The sequence below is a fragment of the Protopterus annectens genome, chromosome 3.part1, assembly GCF_019279795.1.
Source record: "Protopterus annectens isolate FY-2018-M chromosome 3.part1, PAN1.0, whole genome shotgun sequence".
Lineage (NCBI taxonomy): Eukaryota > Metazoa > Chordata > Ceratodontiformes > Protopteridae > Protopterus > Protopterus annectens.
The window spans coordinates 1,509,155,739-1,509,175,104 of NC_056732.1; the positions used below are offsets into that span (position 1 = coordinate 1,509,155,739).

Below are 19,366 nucleotides of genomic sequence, written 5' to 3' on the forward strand. Positions count from 1 at the left end.
GGTGACAGGTGCAAGCCGTCTCCAGCGACACAGTGTGGCTTGTCGAGCATGTCATCCCAGGCAAACAGACACTGGATCCCCTTTGAATGACACCAGAAACTTAGCCAATTGTTGAAATTGATATTTTTTTCTTTATACCATGGTATCATTCTTGGTGAAGGCAGGATGCTACTCAGGGTCAGGGTCATACCGGCCTGGGCTATGTGATCAAAGAGCTCTTCCATGTCTCCTTTCATGTAGTCCAGGGAGGTATGGCTCAGGTCATTCACACCAACATGGACAATGTCAGATTCCTATTTGTACTTGTTCTGGAGTGACCTGAGTGCTTGTGTTATGTGGCGGATGCTGGCAGCCAACAGGCAGCTAACAGTAACCTTCTTATTCAGCCTAGTGAGTGGGACATCCGTGTGCCTGACTATAGTCACCTATTACTAGTATATTTGGTATGTTATTTTGCCTTGAGGGCTGTGATTGTATGGCACACTGGTTTTGTGAAGTATGTTTTTCATGGTTTGTGTTGGGGGGGGGGTGGAGGTTGCTTGGATGTCTGCTTTGGAGGGCTCTGTTGCTTTAGCTTATTTTTATTTACAGCCTCCAAGTATGTTTTCGTGTATTTACGTGTGTTTTTTGCTGGTGCTGGTTTAATGGGTCTGTGTGAGACTGGTGGTGTGATGCCAGTATTTCCCTTCTCTTGACTGTCTGATCTAGTCTTGGGTTGAGAGAGCTTATCCTCCAGTTTGGCTGTATAATTGCATCTCTCGCATGTATTGATGTTTGGTGCTAGGAGGAGAGGGTTGTCTGTGTACATGAGGCAGTTGTAACATTGCCTCAAAATGCACAGATACACCAGTTGGACTGGAGAGTACACCTGCAACTGCCCTTTAGATATGCCTGGATAGGTACAGTAAACTGTTTTACTGAATGGCTGGTAGGTGGAATAGAGAGCCATGTCCTTCTGTAGTGCTAGGGTTTATAAGTGCTTGCTATAAGTTTTGAGCAAGTGCTGGGCTGAGAAATGAATGGCTGGAGTGTTTAAGTTGAAAATTTGTCTAGTTCCATGGGAAAAATTGAAGAAGAGACTTTGTGGAGCTGGGAATAGTTGTACCCTAGCTAACCGGTGCTGCCTGGTGCGCAAAACCAGGCAAATGTGTTTTTTTATAGCACGGAAATGAAAGAGATAGAAATTAGCCCAAAATGGCTAATAAACTACTTTCTGTGCTGTAGCCACTCCTCCAGAGACAGATAGGATGCTCAAAGCTCCCCATTCTCACAGGTGAACAGAGAAACTTCCTTCTATCCAAGTAAGGTATAGGCAAACACAGAGATTTGTAACAGCCCTGAATTCAGCACTAACCTGAAAACTGGACTATACTAGCTTAGAAATGCGGGAAACAAGTAATTTTTTTTCAGAAAATAAAGCAGATACAATCAAAAAAACACTTTAAATGCACATAAAAAGATACTTATTGTTATATATCTCAGTTCAGAGTTGTAGTCAATGCCCCTAGTAATAAAGTAGGAAGAAACACAAATACAGTAAAAGCAGATGAATAAAGTGCAATTTTTTTAATATATAAAACTGTAGAAAATGAACAATCTGATTTAAACAAGTTACCCAATTAACCAGAAAAAAACTCAAAACTGAGCCCTGTTCCAGCAGTCTTCAATCAGAAAAGTTCTAACTGCACACTCCTGCTACTAGGGTGCAGAGGAACCTTCTCCAAAAAAGATGGCCTGGATCAGTGCTCAAGTTATGCACACAAAGCTAGATTCAGCAGACCTGAATCTGATCCTATGCTACACAACAAGGCGTCCCAATTTCAGAAAGAAACAGTTTGAATAAGCAGGCACAATAAACCTGTGACCAGAAATTCCCGGCTCAGAAGGGCAGAATCCACCCTCTCCTCCCACAGGAGTGCAGACCACAAACCTTCTTATTGTAGAATAACTGGCCTGAAGCCTAAGTGCTTAAACCAGAACTAATACACTTTTAGAATAGCAGATACTGAGCTTTCAATCAGCAATTCCCAGCTTAGAAGGATGTAAGCTACCTGTCTTGCCACAACCGTGCAGACCACAAACCTACTTAATGTAAAACAACCGGTATGAAGCCCAAGTGCTTAAACCAAAAGACTTGGAATAACAGTTACAATTTAATCAGGCTACTACCAAGCAGCAGCATTGTATTGATTTCTTAACCAATGTTTTGTATTGATTTCTTAACCAATGTTTTTATATTATGCCTAATTTGTTATAGTTATTTAAACTGCTGATGTTTTGTTTATATTTTGAAGATTGTAAAATTGTTATTCTTAAAATGTTTTGTAATAGTCTGGAACTTTTCTTCCCGGGCCTCTGCTAAAAATGGGCTTCTACCCAGTTGGACTTTCCCAGTAATCAGATGTCAGTAAATAAAGAATTACTTCCTTCTGTTCTTTATTAAATAGCTTTACTGTCCTCTCTGAGGAATACATTGTTATTCTCATCAGTTTTAAGTGTATCATTTGTAAATTCTTTTTGTTTTCAGTTGTTTAGCAATAGCTGTCTTAGATGCTTTTGCTAAAATAATAATTTCTCATATCTTACTCCACTAAAATTTTTTGCCTCCTGTACCCCTAGTTCAAAATCAGCTTCCCATCGTCATATGAAATGTCTGCCCATATTAGGCATGTATTTTTACACATATCATTTTATTTTCATATAGTTGAAAATGTGTATTAAATCAGCATCCATGTCTCCAAATTTCCATCATTTACTCTCCCCGTTTTTCTTTTTTTGTTTATATAACATGGTGTTAAAATGTGTAAAAATGCAGATTTATTGATTCCTAAAGTTTGCGTTTTTAAGTCTTTACATAGTTTTTCTTGCATTCTTCCCATTTTTTTTTATCTTTTAACCACATCCTTACTCCTTCAGTTTCCCTCGGTCTCTGATAAGTCTTGCATACCGTATCCCAGCTTTTCCTTACAATACACGTGCCACTTACTATCTACAGCATGCCATCACACTGCTTTGTGGGCACACATTTCCCTGGCTCTTGACAATGCCTGTGCCATGACACCTGGCCAGTAGTAGCAGTAGTTCGTTGAACTAAGCCAGAAACCTACCTAATCCTGATTCTGTTATCTGTCTCTCCCACTTTTGAGCTGTAAATTTTCTGCCTCTGCTCTATTTAGGTAATGCTAGTGAACTACATAATCTGTATAGAATGTATCATGCTTATATCATTATAATTACTTGTTTATTATTATGTTTCTTTTTCTATTTTTATTCTTATACAAATCTGTGTTATCATAGCATGTTTGTATACTGTGAAATTGTCTTTCTAACTTTTTTGTTAAACCTAATAATGTAAAATTGTCATTATTTTTCTTGTAGCTTTTCTTCTGTGGTCTCCACTAAAAATGGGCCTGTGCTCAGTTGGACCAACCTGTCCAACAATCAACAAGTGTGAAATAAATATATGAATATATTCTTCCCACTGTCACCCTACAGTACGAGTAAGCAGGCATCACAGTCCCTCAGTTCCATCTCTCCATGCTAATGGTGATTTCTAGTGAAGACTTAGGGCTTCATTCCTCTGCAACATGGAGCTGCTTTGTTCTGAATTTTTTGGCACACCTAACCCAGTGGTCTGTAGTGAATGAGGGATATTTTATTCCTTTTCTTTTAATGAAATAAGCTCTTGTCATGTATAGTAACTAAAGAATGTTTTTTCTGTCACTTGAAGTTTTGTCGTATATAAATGGTAAGCGAGGAATGTGTTTTTCATTCACTTTTTTCCTTTAAGAAAAGAAGCTGTTATGTAAATATTAGCTGTTAGGCTGCCCCATTGTAAGACAGAAGTTTATAAGACAGGTGATTTTTGGGGCTCGGCATCAGTTCCCTGTTGAAGGTTATACAGGGAAACTTAATCACTGTAATAAAAAGTGTAATTTTTAACTGCTTGCTCTCTGCTGTTGATTTTATTTGAGAAACAGTATTTTGCTAGTGTTATGTTTAAGAAACAAGCCATTAAACTTTTTTTCATAATTGAAGCATTGGATACATCTCAGCCTCTCAGAGCAAAAATTCTGGACAAAGCCATAAATAATGAGGATACAAAGACCCAAAAACGTGACAATTTTTAAGTACTGGAAGGTTGATAGAATAAGTTTCCATTAGCATGAATTTTCTGAAGGGTGTGAAGTCTGAAACTCAAATGCCTGTTATTTTTCTGAATTCTGTCCTCATTAATTTGCCAATCATTCGCCAGAAAAGCAAAAATTTATGAGGATCAGAACAAAAATGAGGCAAAAATCTGGATGTTCTGTGAAAATCTGGACAGTTAAGAGGTATATGAAGCATTGGTTTGTGTTGTTGCGATACTTGATAATGTAAACGTTTGTTCTTGAGAGCAGGGAGTTGTGTGGAATACTGAGTATGGTGTGTATGTATGTTGTGTTTGTGTAATGTGCCTCAGCCTTGATCGTTTTTGTTGTAGATCATCGTCAGTCTTCACATCACATCCACCAGCCGCTTTCTGCCCATGTTTCCTCTGTACCACGCCAAAAGAAGGGTCTTCATAAAAAGAAGAAGGGGAAGACAACCGGTAAGAAGAAAAGGGCCTTGTCCCCTGAAGGCACACCCACCATAGATGAGGAGGACTTGGAAGATGCGCCAGATTCCCTTTACAGTGACCAGACAAGTGCTGTAGGTACCGAGGATGTGAAGGTATGCTAGATACATCCAGGTAACATTACTTGCATTAAAAAATGGTGATACAGTTAAAAAAATATATATTCTGTGTCATGGAAAAGTAAGGCATAAAACGAGCATAACTGAACTTTGCATTATTTTGTTACTCGCCAAGATGGCAAAATAATTTTTTTTTTTAGCATGTCCAGTCTTTTAGTCTGTCTTCAGTTTACCTTAACCTTTGGTATCCTTGGTTAATGCTGTTGGGGGTCTGCTGAATGTTAACTTCTTTACCTGTTTAGGAGTTTAAAATGGGTTAGTAGAATCTCAGTCAAGTAATCACATAGTACAGCTGGTTAAAGAAGGAACATTCAGGCAGATGAGTGCTTGAGTATTCTTCATGTTTTTCTTCAGGAATCTGTTCTCTCGAACTCAAATCTTTCTGTTTTTCTTTGTTTTGCTAAGTCTAAACGTAGCTATTTCTCCGTCCCTCAGGCTGTGATTTAGTTCCATGCCCTTTCTGTGCCATTCTATCTTTAGTTTTTAGTGATGTCATTGAGAGCGACTCCTCTTTTGGCTTATTTAGTGACTTTTGTCATTTATATTGGTATTTGATGGTGATTTTGAGTTGTGATACTATCTGAGGTGGGTTACTTGACTTTATAGGGCATTCCAGTTTTAAGAAAGTTTTCTATATGTAGTTACAGTACTGTTTCACAGGACCACCATTCTTTGTGCACACAGTGATGTTCTTCGTGTTTCACTGTTGCAGTCATCACATTTGGGTTATCTACTTGCAGTAACCCTCCGTCAGCCTGATTAATAAAGTCTTGGGTCCTGCATCGGTTGCTGTCCTTTCTTCCGTGATGTCAGATCTGTAAAACATGCAGCCGACGCCATTACACCAGTCTTTCTTGCTGTGCAGTGCCCGAAGCAGGAGCAGTTCACAAGTGCTGGTAGGCCGTCTCCTGAAATTTTTGTTTTCGAGTTTCAGAACTGAAGTCTTCAACTAAAGCTAAGTACTCCGTTGGGGAAACGTTTTCTTGCTTTAAACCGATGTCAGTAAAAGTAAATAATTGCATTACTTGTGGAAAGCAAATACCTCATAAAGATTTTAATTAGTACTGTATTCCTTGCCTAGGCCCTGACCACGATGTACCTCGCTGTCGGTTTTGTGCCTTATGTAAACCACGGACTGTCCATCCTAATTATATTTTTGCCTCTAAATATTTTGGTGCTCGGTTCCATTATCCTGATATGTCTTCGGTAAGCCATCCGACTACCGACATTCTGAAAAAACGCAAAGATAAAGACAGAGACAGGCCGCCTAGGTCCAAAGCTGTTGATGACGCTTCTCCTAAGCCAGTCGCCAGTTTGCCAGTACTCAGTGAGGCGCTTTCGCAGCTCCTGATACCCGCTGCTTCAGATTCGCAGGCCTCTACTGAGACCAATTCGGAGTCCGGTATGCTGCGAGATGCCTCAACTGTGGAACCTGTGGATGTCTCTACCTTGGATTGGTCCGGAGCCGCTGTGCAGGCACCAGCTTCTGAGGGTGTATTCAGGACTACTGACTTGCGTATTAAACAGATGCCATCTTCTTCTTCAAGGCCTAAAACTCGAACCATGCCTAGAAAACTGACGCCCGGACCACATGGTCAGGCCTCTATGCCTAAAAAACAAATGGTAAGAATGGCTGAAGACCTTATTACTTTAATTAGGAGAAGCCAGCCTTCCCCCTCTAAGAGACCTAAGAATGAGTTTGCTTATGATACTTCTTACCAGGATTCTGAATTTTCTGTTTCCTGTGATGACCAGGATTCACCCTTATCTACATATGAGGATTCTGATGCTGAGGACTCTATTCCCTCTGCTTCTCCCCCAGAGGATTTCTCTTTTGGTGAAACCTTGCATACTCTCGGGGAGTATTTTCAGATTCTAAAAAGAGGCTTAGGGATTTCTTACTACTGCCCCAGCACAGGCCTTTAGCCATACCTTTTGTACTAGACATTGTTGATGATGCCTTTTCGGAATCTAGCTTGGTCCCTGACTATTAACCTCCTGCTCCCAGAAAACCTGATCGATATTACAGGGTCCCTGACTCTCACAAGTTCCTTTTTAAAAATCCTACTGCGAATCCCGACACCATTTCACAGGAACCCAAGGGCATTAAAGCTACTACTGCCAAAATTCCCTACCTCCTCTGATAGAGACTCCAGGGCGCTGGATAGATGGTGTAAGAAGGTATACACTTCTGCAACTTTGGCCATTAGGGCTTTAAACTGCCAGTTTCATATGTTAAAGTATCTGCAGCATATTACTGGATTGCTCAAACAGAAAATGATGTTGATTCCTGATTGTGCTGCAAATAAGTATTTAAAGGATTTACTGCATTCAGCTGAACAAGTGTAGTTTTGATTCACTAGAGGCATCTTGCAGGCTGCTGTAACTGGGTCTGTACTTAGATGGCATGCTTGGCTTAAGGAGCAGTCCTTGCCAAATCATGTTAAAGCGAAATTACTGGATGCTCCCTTAAAACAGGACTGCCTGTTTGGCAACAAGGCAGAAGAAGTTCTTAAAAAGATGGAGGAAAAAGCTAAATCTATACAAACTGTTAAAGATATTTTACAAGTACAACCCCAAGGTTTAGTAGGCATTGGCCTTCCAAGAATTGGTCCTTTCTTGCCTGTTCTAGACCTTCTCAGTCCAAACCCAGATCCAGCAGAGCTCCCAGGCTTCAGTCTCTGGGTCCGCACAGGGCTAAGCAGTGGGGGGCCTCCACTTCTAAATCAGGGAGTAATAAAACTCGCCCCTATGGTAAACTGTCTCAATTACTTCTTTTTAAAACTTCCAAGCACTTCTCAATTGACTGCCCCTTTGGGGGGAAAGATTGCTCTTCATGCAAATAACTGGGAACTCATTACCCAGGACAAATGGGTTTTAAATATAGTGTCCCAGGGGTACAGATTTCACTTCCACACGTTACCAGCACCAAGCGGATGGCCAGATCTACCCCCAAATCAGTGGACAGAGGCCCAAAAGCAAGTACTTTCTCTCTTAAGTATGGGGGCTATTTATTTGTTACCAGAAGAGGAAAAGGGACAAGGTTTCTACTCAAGACTTTTCCTGGTACCCAGAAAAGACAGTTCATGGCGTCCTATCCTGGACCTGTCTACTCTAAACACCTTTTTGGTGATTCCAAAATTCAAGATGCTGACTTTTCACCAGTTGCTTCCTATGCTAGACAAAGACTCCTGGTTGGCAACACTAGATTTAAAGGAAGCATACCTGCACATCCCAATCAAGGAATCTTGCAGAAGATACCTATGCTTCAAAGCAGGCTACACGCACTATCAGTTCTCTGCTCTGCCCTTTGGCTTATCTACTGCACCTAGGGTATTCACAAAGTGCCTAGCTCCAGTCATTGCATTTTGCAAGCAAAGAAATATTCAAATATACCCATACCTGGGTGATTGTCTAATTCAGGCAGAAAGCCAGGACATACTTTTGAATCATCTGGCCTTTGTACAGAGAGTGCTAACTTGTCTAGGGTACACCATAAATTAAAAAAAATCACACCTGGTACCCTGTCAACAAATTATATTCCTGGGAGCAAGCTTGAATACAACTTCCCAGATTGCTTTCCTCATGCCAGAGAAACAAATTCATTTGACAAACTACTTCAAACAAGTGGCCACAAAAACCCTGCTATCTGCAAGGCAAATACTGCAAGCCTTGGTGTTCATTGCCTTCTGCATTCTTCTAATTCCATATGCAAGGCTGCATATGAGTAAACTACAGTGGTATCTAAAAAGCCTATGGTGTCAACATTCTCAGGATCTAGAGGCAATGATTCCTATCATACCTTGCCTATGCCTAGAGTTTCTGTGGTGGGTAGAGGCCTGCCACCAAAACAAGGGAATACCATTTACACTACCCCTTGCCGCCCAAACCCTAACAACAGACTCATCAGACTATGCATGGGGGGGGGGTCACTTGTCAGGGAAGTGCATTCAGGGCAAATGGAACCCAAGTCAAATGCACCTGCATATCAATCAAAAAGAAATGTTAGCTGTACAGAATGCTCTGACAGCCTTCAAGGACCACATTCTTCCAGGGCAATTAATGGTAAAGACGGACAACACCACTGTTATGTGGTACATAAGCAGGGGGGGGATGCACATTCTTACCCCCTCTGCAGACTAGCCATGGCATTGTGGAACACAGCCCTGAGCTACCAAGTGAATCTACAAGCTCAATTCCTGCCAGGAAAACTAAATACACTGGCAGACAAACTAAGCAGAAACCTCATGGACCCACACGAGTGGAAACTGGAACCAAGGAATTTTAACATGTTGACAAGCAAATGGGGGAACCCAGATATAGACCTGTTTGCCTCCCCCCAGAACTATCAGTTGGACAAATTTTGCAGAAGGGCCCCCCACATACAAGCTTGGAAAGTGGATGATCTGCCTTCAGCTGGAAAAACCTATCAGTTTATGCCTTTCCTCCTCTGCCTCTGCTCTCCAAAGTACTACTAAAGATCAAACAAGACAAACCAAGGACGAGTTTGATTGCACCAGACTGGCCACGCCAACACTGGTATCCCTCTTGCACAGTGTGTCACTGTTGGCCCCATAACACCTGCCTCAGACTCCTACCTTATTGTCTCAGCAGGAGAACCATATTCTCCACCCTCAGCTTCAAACACTAAACCTAGCAGCCTGGCTAATTACCTAATCTTTCCTTTACCATCCCTCAGTAAACCAGTGATGGATATCATTTTAGAGGCAAGGAGGCCTAGTACTAGAAAATCCTATGCTGAAAAATGGAAAAGTTTCTGTGCCTGGAACCAATCTCAAGGGATGAGCACAGCAGTGCCCAATTTACCTCCGATTTTATAATACTTAACTGAGATGCTTCACACGGGCCTGTCTTTCTCCTCCATCAAGATTCATGCCTCAGCCATTTCAGCTCATTATAACGCAGAACCTCCCCTCTTCTCTCACCCACTGCTCAAGCAGTTCCTCAGAGGGGCCAAAAATTTAAGGCCACCCAGGAGAGCTCCAACTCCAGCCTGGGATCTTAACTTTGTCTTGGAGAAACTCACTCTTCCTCCTTTCGAGCCAGCTGCTACTGCAGACTTAAAATTTCTTTCCTGGAAAACAGCTTTCCTTTTAGCAATCACTTTTGCAAGAAGGGTATCTGAATTACAGGCCCTTATGGCAGTGGAACCTTTCATCATCTTTCATGCAGACAGGGTGTCCCTCAGAACCAATCCCTTCTTCATGCCCAAGGTGGTATCCAGTGTGGCTCTTAATCAGTCCATTCATTTGCCTATCTTCTTTCCTAATCCACAGAACAAAGGGGAACGCATACTGCACTCCTAAGATGTACACAGACAACTTAGATTCTACTTGGACAGGACTAAATCTCAAAGGAAATCTGACCACAACTGCTGGTGGCATTTGCTGCAGGGACAGAGTGGAAAGCTATTTGAAAACAAACCATTTCAAAATGGATAGGCCACTGCATTCATTTCTGCTATAAGCACCTTGGAAAACCTATCCCACAGGGCATCGGATCCCATTCAACCAGGGCTGCATCTACCTCTACAGCCTTTCTCAGGGGCGTCCCTACCAAGGGGCATCCTAGAAGCTGCTACCTGGAGGTTCTGTACATACTTTCACCAAGCATTATCATTTACTAATTTTCTCTAAATCCAGAGCTGGTTTTGCCACTGCAGTCTTGCAGGGCCTTATAGCTGGTCCTAATGCTATCTAAATTCCTCCTTCCATCCTTAGCTTTGGGAATCTACCCAAATGTGATGACTGCAACAGTGAAATATGAAGAACATAGTACAGTCGTGTACACTTACCATAAATGTGGATGTTCGAGTGTATTCACTGTTGCAGTCCTGGTTACCCTCCCTCCAGCCCCCTTACTACTTTTGGCTATACCTCTACTCTCCTTTACTATGTTCAAAGCTTTTTGGTGTATTTGCTTTTTTGTTGGAGGTATAACCTTGTATATTTATAGATTTAATTGCTTCACATTAGGGGGGGCACCTGACATCTGGGGCAAGAAAAACTGATGTAATGGTGTCGGGTGCATGTTTTATACCCCTGATGACCTGACGTCATGGAAGAAGGAACAGCAACCGATGCAGGACCCAAGATTTTGTTAATCAGGCCGACTGAAGGCTACTGCAAGCAGATAACCCAAATGTAATGACTACAACAGTGAATACACTCAAACATCTACATTTATGGTAAGTGTACACAACTGTACTTTTCCAGTACGTCTTTGACTGATCACCAAAATGCAAGTAAATGCTATTATCACTGAATGTTTCTGTTAAATGAATATCCTTTGTTAATAGGTCACTAACTGTACATACAGTGCATAATTGCAGGTTCTTATCGTAGTTCCCTGTTCTATAAAACTGACTAATGTGCTTATTAACTCTTATTTTACATTCCTCGTGCCAGTGTTATCATTTTGATTGGACAGCAAGAACCTTCTAACTTACCTACTATGGAAAATGTTATTAAAATATTTCTCATGCAAATCCCATAATTAGGCTTATTAGTTTTATTAGAATATCCCTCCTGCATAATCGTCTGCATTTTGAGCATGCTTGGGTACAAAATGTATTTTATAATGCTATCCATCTAACCTCCATATTCTACTTATTTTGGGACAAAATTAGTTCATCTGTACTCTTAGTACATTTAATTTATTTGTAGGAAAACCAATTTTTCATGCAGTTGGTGTGAGATACATTTTCTGCAGTATACTTACCTCCATTCTTTGTGTTTGCTAATAGCCTGTTTCAGAGCCCTGATTAAGAATCCATGGTCCTCCAATACTGGAGATCAACTCAACAATCATACCTTCTTATTTCTGTTTGTCTTGTCTGCAGATTTCATAGCCAGCCAGTAAGCCATGGCTGGACTCACTGTCTTGTCAAAAAACCCTCTTCTCCATAGTTTTCTAGGACCACCAATGATCCTGCTGTTTCAGTACTGCTATTATCAAAAAAGAAAGGATAGCACACTGCTTTGAGTTTTTACTGAAAACTGAAAACGAGTTTAACATAGCGAGACAGCTTTAAAAAAGCAACAGCGAAAAGAAGATCTCCATTGCTTTTTTGCTTTTTTTTTTTTTTTTTTTTTTTTTTTTTTAAGATATCTCGCTATGTTAAACTCATTTAACATAGCGAGATAACAGCAACGGAGCCTTTCCATTCTCCGTTACTGTCCAAAAGAAGAAGAAAAAAGAGTTATACTAGCGATCGGACTTTTTTCCATTAGTGTATGTCTTTGATTTACAACGTGCATGCTGACCATTCAGCGTGCACGTTTTGGAATATTAATGTGGGGTCGTTGTATAATTGGTTATTAGTGACATATCCTCAGAAATGAACTTTCATTTGTTGTTGGTTTAGTGCAGATGAGAGGGGAGCTGTGACTATCCAATGAATATCTGTCTTTATGGGAAGGTGGTTGCTGACCAGTCTGACCATTAACAAAGGTAGGGGGCTAACCGGATTCAGCAAAAAAGGGAGAGTACACAAGACAATTTTGTCAGTGAATCAACAGTACAGCAGGCAGCAATTATGTAGCTATTCCCTGTGTGGTAAAAGGAGGAGAGGAACATTCAAACTCCCTTGTCTGCTATGTCATGATCATTTACTAAACTTGCAACGCTTAATTCTCTGCGTGAGGAAAAGACCTTGGAATTGGGATGGGGGGCTTGAGTCGGTCAACGTTATGGAACAGGAGGCAAACATTTGTAATAGCTTACCTTACTCTGTCTACATTACCTATTATGAATTTGGTAACTGCTGATTCTTTTGCATTCATATCACTCTCCCTGCCATACACACACATCTGCAGCCAGAAACACTTCAGTGTGCAGTTCTGATGCATTTTCTAGTTATTATGATTGCCTTGTCCTTCACATTTATATTGTTGCATCTGCATTTGTCATGATTTGTCATTTATTGAAAGTGTTTACAATTAAATATAAAATGCCAACTGGCTATAGAAATTATTTTGCCATTGTTCCTCATAGGGATATGCTGATTTTCTTCACACTTTCCAGATCATTATATGCAATAGTACTCATTTGCCTACCTTTTCTTCCCAAGTTTTCTTTTTTGTAGACTATAAATGGGTAACTTTTCATGCTGCACCATCTGTTCGCTTTTTAGATGCAAGGTTCGTGTTTTGATCACTAGTGTCTAGACTTGACGAGAATGTTACATAACTTAAAATATTTCCTTAAGTCATGGTGGAAGTCTTTTTCCTAACTAATCTGTGTCTCTAGCAGGTTTCCGTGTCTTACAAAAAGAGATGTAGAACTTTTACATGCTTATTACTACTCCCAACACTGCTTCCATTCGGTCCGGTCTGGTCTACCCTTTGTCTGCTGGTCATAGTTCTTACAGGACTTGTAGAAACATTTGTTCCTCTTTTTAACAACTTGTGAACTAAATGTTCTATTGCTTCTTTTAGAAAACTTGAATTTTACTAGGCATGAGGTTTATAATGCCTTGTATGTGGCTAACATTCCTTATTCCTTGCAGCTGTTACTTTTTTCGACCAGTCTTTCTCAGAGAATACTCTGTGATACTTAAATTCTCCTTTCCGTGATGTTCTCATTAGTGGTTCTTTGACTTTTTACAGCGTTTAAGATAAGCTTAACCTAGGAAAAATATATATTTATTTAGAAAGAAATGTTCATTCTCTTTGTATTTTTGTAATCCATTATTAGTTTTCTACATTAAAGCTGCTAAGTCAGCCATTGCTCTTTCTTGATTTTATTTTATTGAAGGTATTCTAAAAGTCTGCAATTGTGACCTGCATTTTAGTTCTTTGCATTTTTGCTTGATATATACTATACCCTTAATTCCCATTCGTACCTGTAAAGTCCCAATCTGGGTTCTATTTGTCGGGTTTAATTCCTTAATTAGATTAGCCTAATCAGTATACTATTTATTTTTAAACTCTGTTTCACTCTTATTTTAGTTTTTTAAAAAGATTGTTTTAGTTTCTTGAGAAATTAGTTTTCTGTTTTTCATTGTACTTGGCCACACTGTCCAGTTACTGCACATTTTTTTTCTTCAATACTTTCTGAAACATTGTATCTGTGTCACACTAGAGTCCAGATTGACGGGTTCCTTGCCATGTCAACATTTCAACCACTTATCCGGTCAGCATGTTAAGGTAAGTAAGCAATTTTGTTTGCTTTTACTATTCTTTTTTGCCACTTTTCTGTTGAGACCTGCAATGGTTTGATTTATCATAGCAGTTTGACTTTATGTAAACTGATTTACTTAACAGTTAGCACTGTTTGTATGAATTGATATATTAAATAGATAACTGTTTTAGTAAAGCCATGGCATAGAACACTTTCATGAGGTCTTGTATTTTGTAGCTTTCATACAATGTTTTTTCCTTGATGGGTCGCAGTCACTCGGTTTCATTCTTTTCACTTATTACAGTTAATCACTTTTTACTTGGAAGCTGTAGTGCAAAGGAGCATGCTTACTTGGTGTCAGGACATGTCATGATGCCACATGCTAACTATGTAAATACACCAAACCCTTGAAATTGCAACTTTTTTGTCGCTCTCTCAGTTCAGGCCTCAGTCCTGGTGTGCGTCTGAAAGGTTTAAAGGGTTTGATGCCAAGTTACAAGTCTGGTAAGTGTCAGCATGGCTGTCAGGTTACTAAAGTCAGACTAAAACTCAACGCAAAAACCTGATTCATTATCTCCTTTGTCAAAGTAGTAGACCCTGCTAATTGTGATGTAGATAGCACCCCCTAAGCTCAAACCCAGTGGTGTGAGATTTGGGAACGCAGGTTGATAGCAATCTAAACTTCGATCACCATGTGTCCATAGTGGTAAGGAAAGCCTGGTGCATCTCATAAATAAGGGCATTCCATCCAAGACTAAAGGGGTTATAACTCCACTGTACTCAACCCTTATCAGACCACTAATTGAGTACAATGCTTTCTAATGTTTATATCTCATCTGACACTTTCAGCAATTGGAGAGATCACAGAAGTTTCTAACCAAGAGAATCCAGTGACTTACATGAAAAAGACTGAAAGCCCTGCCACTTTACTCTAGATCATACAGGCTGCTGAGAGGCATCCTGTGCCTAGTCTGCAGAGCAATATCCGACTCTGCCCTTAGGGAAATGCTCCACATTCGCAAATCAAATGGGATGAGTAACTCACTCCAGAGATCTCGACCTAACCTGTGACATTAACAGAACATGTTGGAGAGACAGATATATCTCCTAGAGATTGCTACTTCTCTGGAATAAGCTCCCACTTCACGTGAAGCAGAGCTCCTCAATGACTCTGTTTAAACTCAACCTTAACAAATGGATGGGTGACTGTAAATTCACCATGGGGTGGCACCCATGTTCCTTATGGACAGGAATAGCCTTTGCTGATCATAGAATTGCTCTGCTAACAATGACCATCTAACTGTGGTCAATTAGGGTACATGGGTTTTTACATGGCTAGACTTATAAGGCCCTAGGGCCATTAACGTAGTAACCTCCTATGAACCTGTGAACAAAGACTCTCACCGACAGTACCCATGTGAGTTGGGTTACAGTCCTCTGAGCTATGCCACTGAACTCCCAATATATAAAGAAAACCAAAAAAAAGAAAAATATATACACAACATACACACACACACGCATATAAAATATGTGTATGTATGTATTATATAAATCGGCAAAGATAAGTGAAGCTGGGCCTTAAAGGCATGTAACAAGTGTGCACTGTTCCCTTGGGCTAACACCAACCACATCTAAATAGGCTCCTCCGAGCAACCACAGAGCAGAAGTTATTGATCCTGACATCCCAGTCCCTCCAACACTTCACTCTGAATTCTGTACTTTACAGTGTACTTAATTTCACCGCTAAGTTGAATACCCAAACCAAAAAGCCACAAAAAAATGACAAGAGCACACCAAACTGAGGTATTATTATTATTCTACAATTAAATTCACCTGAATTTATTTTTGGAATAATAAAACCTCGGTTTGGTGTGCTCTTGTCATTTTTTTGTACCTTACAGTGTTGGATTATTCTCACGAACCGTAATTTGACTTTATTGCACACACTGTCTGTATGTATGTGTGTATGTATGTATGTACGTATGTTTGTTTATATATATATATATATATATATATATATATATATATATATATATATAATGTCTTATGGCAACAGATCGCAGTACCTTTATATCAGTAAATAAATAGTTGCATTCTTTGTAATTAAATAGAATATACGGACAAACTAGAGTTTGCTATTTCCTAAGTCCTGGCTGAAGGAATTACTATGCCTTGTGTACCACTGAATGAAGTGCAGAATATGATTCAAACAAGCTTTTTCAGAAGGGCATACAGTCCTAAGGCAAACGCATCCAAGGTGAAGTGAACAAAGAGACCAAGATAAATGGCTGTTGTGATCTGAGCTCCCGAGAACATGGTTGTTCCACCCAAATCCAGGAGGGATGTTCAAGCTGAGTCAACACTGGGAGGTTTACACACAGCATAGATCTTTCAAGCCAATGCCATAATGCCTTATTTTTTAAAGGAAGGTTGGTTTAGCTGTGTGACATAATGTACAGCTAGTGGAGCATGGCTAAAGTAAGTCGGTGCGCATGCGTTTCCCCTCCCCAGTAGAAAGTTACAATTTGTTTTGTAGTTTAGGCACTACCATCTACAGCTTCGCAACAAAACAATTGAATGTCCTGTGCAGTTTTACCATATTTTTTTCCCCACATTTTGTGTTTTGCGTATCTGCTGTATTTCACAGAAAAGCACATTTGAAAGTTTTATACAGTTTTTGAACATTTCACAGATTTGATGCATTCATTCTAAAGTAATATTAGCTGCTGGCTTTTATGTAGTGCTAACAGCCTTTACTGCTATGAAGAGTTATACACTGTAAGATACTGCCATCACTGCTAATGGTTCAACTCTGCCACCTAAGGATGCTATAGTAAGAAACTGCTTGTTCTGCTTTGCAACTGGGAGGGTGGTGACAATACAAAACACATTAAATGGGGGTTGAAATGAGCATCTTCCTTCACAGCCCGAGGCCTCTACTAGATTGCCATCACAAGGGCTGAGACTTTGAGGCCATCGGATCTGCTTGTTGTTACTAAAAAATATATATATTCAGGACGGGTGAGTAGGGAGCTGCATACACTTACTTTACTGAAGACAGGCCTAACTGTCTCATGAGTCACCTAGTTATCCGCTGTCTTGGAGATATGTTACTTTATTTTAATTCAGTTTATGTGATGCCCCCATTTTAGAGAAGGTAAACATGTCCTTCATGGCAGTCATTGTATGTGTAGTTGTACATGTCACATTATAGTTGTATAACTACTGCTCTGATTACATAAGTCTTGTACACACACATCACAGTGAACATTCACATACATCACAGTGAACGTTCTTTGTATGGGCCACTGTTGTAGTAGTATTCATCACCATTGGGAACTAGCTGCAGGTATAGATATCTGTCTATCTAGCCCAGGGGATGCATGCTTGTATCCTGGATAAAAGAAGCTGCCAGTCCATGCCGTCTCCTTTTGCTGCAGCTATGCCGTATCTAACTGGGATTATAGTCCACTTGGTCTGATATCAGGCCTGGAGCTCCTTTCCAGAGAAATTGACTAAAGATAAGGGAAATTTTTACTTTTCATAATTTGAATAGCTATTGTTAAGTTGCTGGATAAAGATTTAAAGGAAAAGCACTTTTGTTTCACAGAGCATGCTTTATGTAGACATGAAAAGCCTTTGTAGCTGCAGGTGCCAGATAACACGCAAGGATTCACATTCCAAAAATTTGTTTGTGCCTGCCCTACCTCATTCTAGAGTAACAAATTCTTCTGGGTTTTGCACTTCAAAATCTGATGAAGAAGTGGCAGCCACCTTTAGTGTGTGGTTAATTCAAAATAAAGAGGAGGCCAATTTATATAGAAATAAATGGAATTTTTCTGAACAATACATGCAGAATAATGTTCAGGAGGATGTGTGAAATATAACAGAAGGCAAAAATTGAGCAATGTATGCAGTGTTGGACTAAAGAAAAGTTGTTTTAGAGAAAGAAAACTTGTATGTAATGTAAAATGTATGTAAGTAAAAAAATGGTAGTATGGGTTGTTTTCTTTTCTGTTAATGTATGTGTGCCTATAATTTTCAATCTTATGACAGTATGCACTCGCTTTTATGAAGCTCATACTTGATTGTGGTTCTTTCTACCTCAGCTTTATATGGTCCACCTGTACAGAGTTGAAACAAAGTGTAAATAATCAAGATGCACTAACCTGAAACTAACTATGGCAAGTGATTTATTAAAACAAGATAATGGTGTTTGTTGAGCACAAAAAAAAAATCTATAACCAATTTGTAAATATCAGTCTAGTAGTCCTGATACACTTGATTTATTTTTGAGATTATACATGAAAAAGGACAGACTTTAACATAATAGAGGATTGGTCAATAACAAGTTTAGAATTCTATAAGATTTCCAAGGGTTGGACACATGGGCTTACCAAGTACTACTTGTGAACATCCCCATGCAAATTAAGATGGGTTAAATATCCTATCACATGTCTTCACTCTAAGCAGGGGAAAAGCCAGATGGATGGATCCAGGCTGTCCCACAGTGTACCTTGCCCCCATTGTAACTTTAGCTTTTTTATAGTATCAACATGATCGTAGGCAATTTAGATGAAAAACTGGATCTGTAGAAGTCTATACAGATGAAAGAGCTTATCTCAGTAAAACCTAAAAAATAAATTGAAGTCAGTATGTCTCTCTCAAAAGAAAATACAAACAAATAAAACTACAAACCAAGGGGAAAAAAATGCAACGGTTACCACAATAGCTCTCAATATCACTGATGACCAACTCGCATTCAAATAAAATAATTCTTTTATTTCAGTAAACATAAAATATGTAAGAGCTTTTGTTTTACACAACATAAAAGTTCTTCAGGCAGCTCTCCTTTCCGCTACACAATTTAACATTTGATGTTTTAGGATATTTAAATCTCCTTAATTAAATCATTCAACAAGCATTTAAAGAAAGTGTATAAAATCCCAGATACTAGACATACATATTCATAATAAAATATTGAAAAACAAAAATACAATAAACACATTGAGCCATACATTATATATATATATTAAAATAACATATCCTAGCTACATTGCGATTTTATCTTTAACAAAGGAGCAGTGGAAATGTGCTCATTGAACCCCGGCCAGCGATATGAATTCTAATATAGCTGCCAAAAACGTTCTGTTTTCTAAAATCAAAGACCGCGGCCACCTTGAGCATGCACTACAAGTTTTTCAAGCACGATAAATTTAAAATAATGACCAGGGTAATCCTTAATGTGTTTATAAAGTACATTAGCACTTCTCTCTGTGTGTGTCAGTTTTCATAAATCCGTTCACAGAGCCTGCGCTTTGTTTTTCCTCTATAAAAACATTTATACAATTAACATAAAGATCTATCTATACATTAGATTAGACTCAAATTCATTTTTAAAGTCTTGATCCAATGTCACCATTCCTGCTGCCCTAACCAATTGTCCTTTTATAACTGCTGTATTTTGCAAAAGGGGACAGGTACT

At 39.4% G+C, this 19,366-nt stretch overlaps 1 protein-coding gene across 4 annotated transcripts in view; it reads left to right on the forward strand.

Annotated features, from left to right (window-relative positions):
• Positions 1-19,366, forward strand: part of SLC4A2 (solute carrier family 4 member 2) — a 2,370,566-nt gene that overhangs the window by 1,604,080 nt on the left and 747,120 nt on the right. For all 4 annotated transcript variants that reach the window (XM_044067584.1, XM_044067586.1, XM_044067587.1 and 1 more), the window contains one exon: positions 4,484-4,713. In XM_044067584.1, the coding sequence (XP_043923519.1) occupies positions 4,484-4,713 (230 nt within the window). The remainder of the gene's footprint in view (positions 1-4,483; positions 4,714-19,366) is intronic.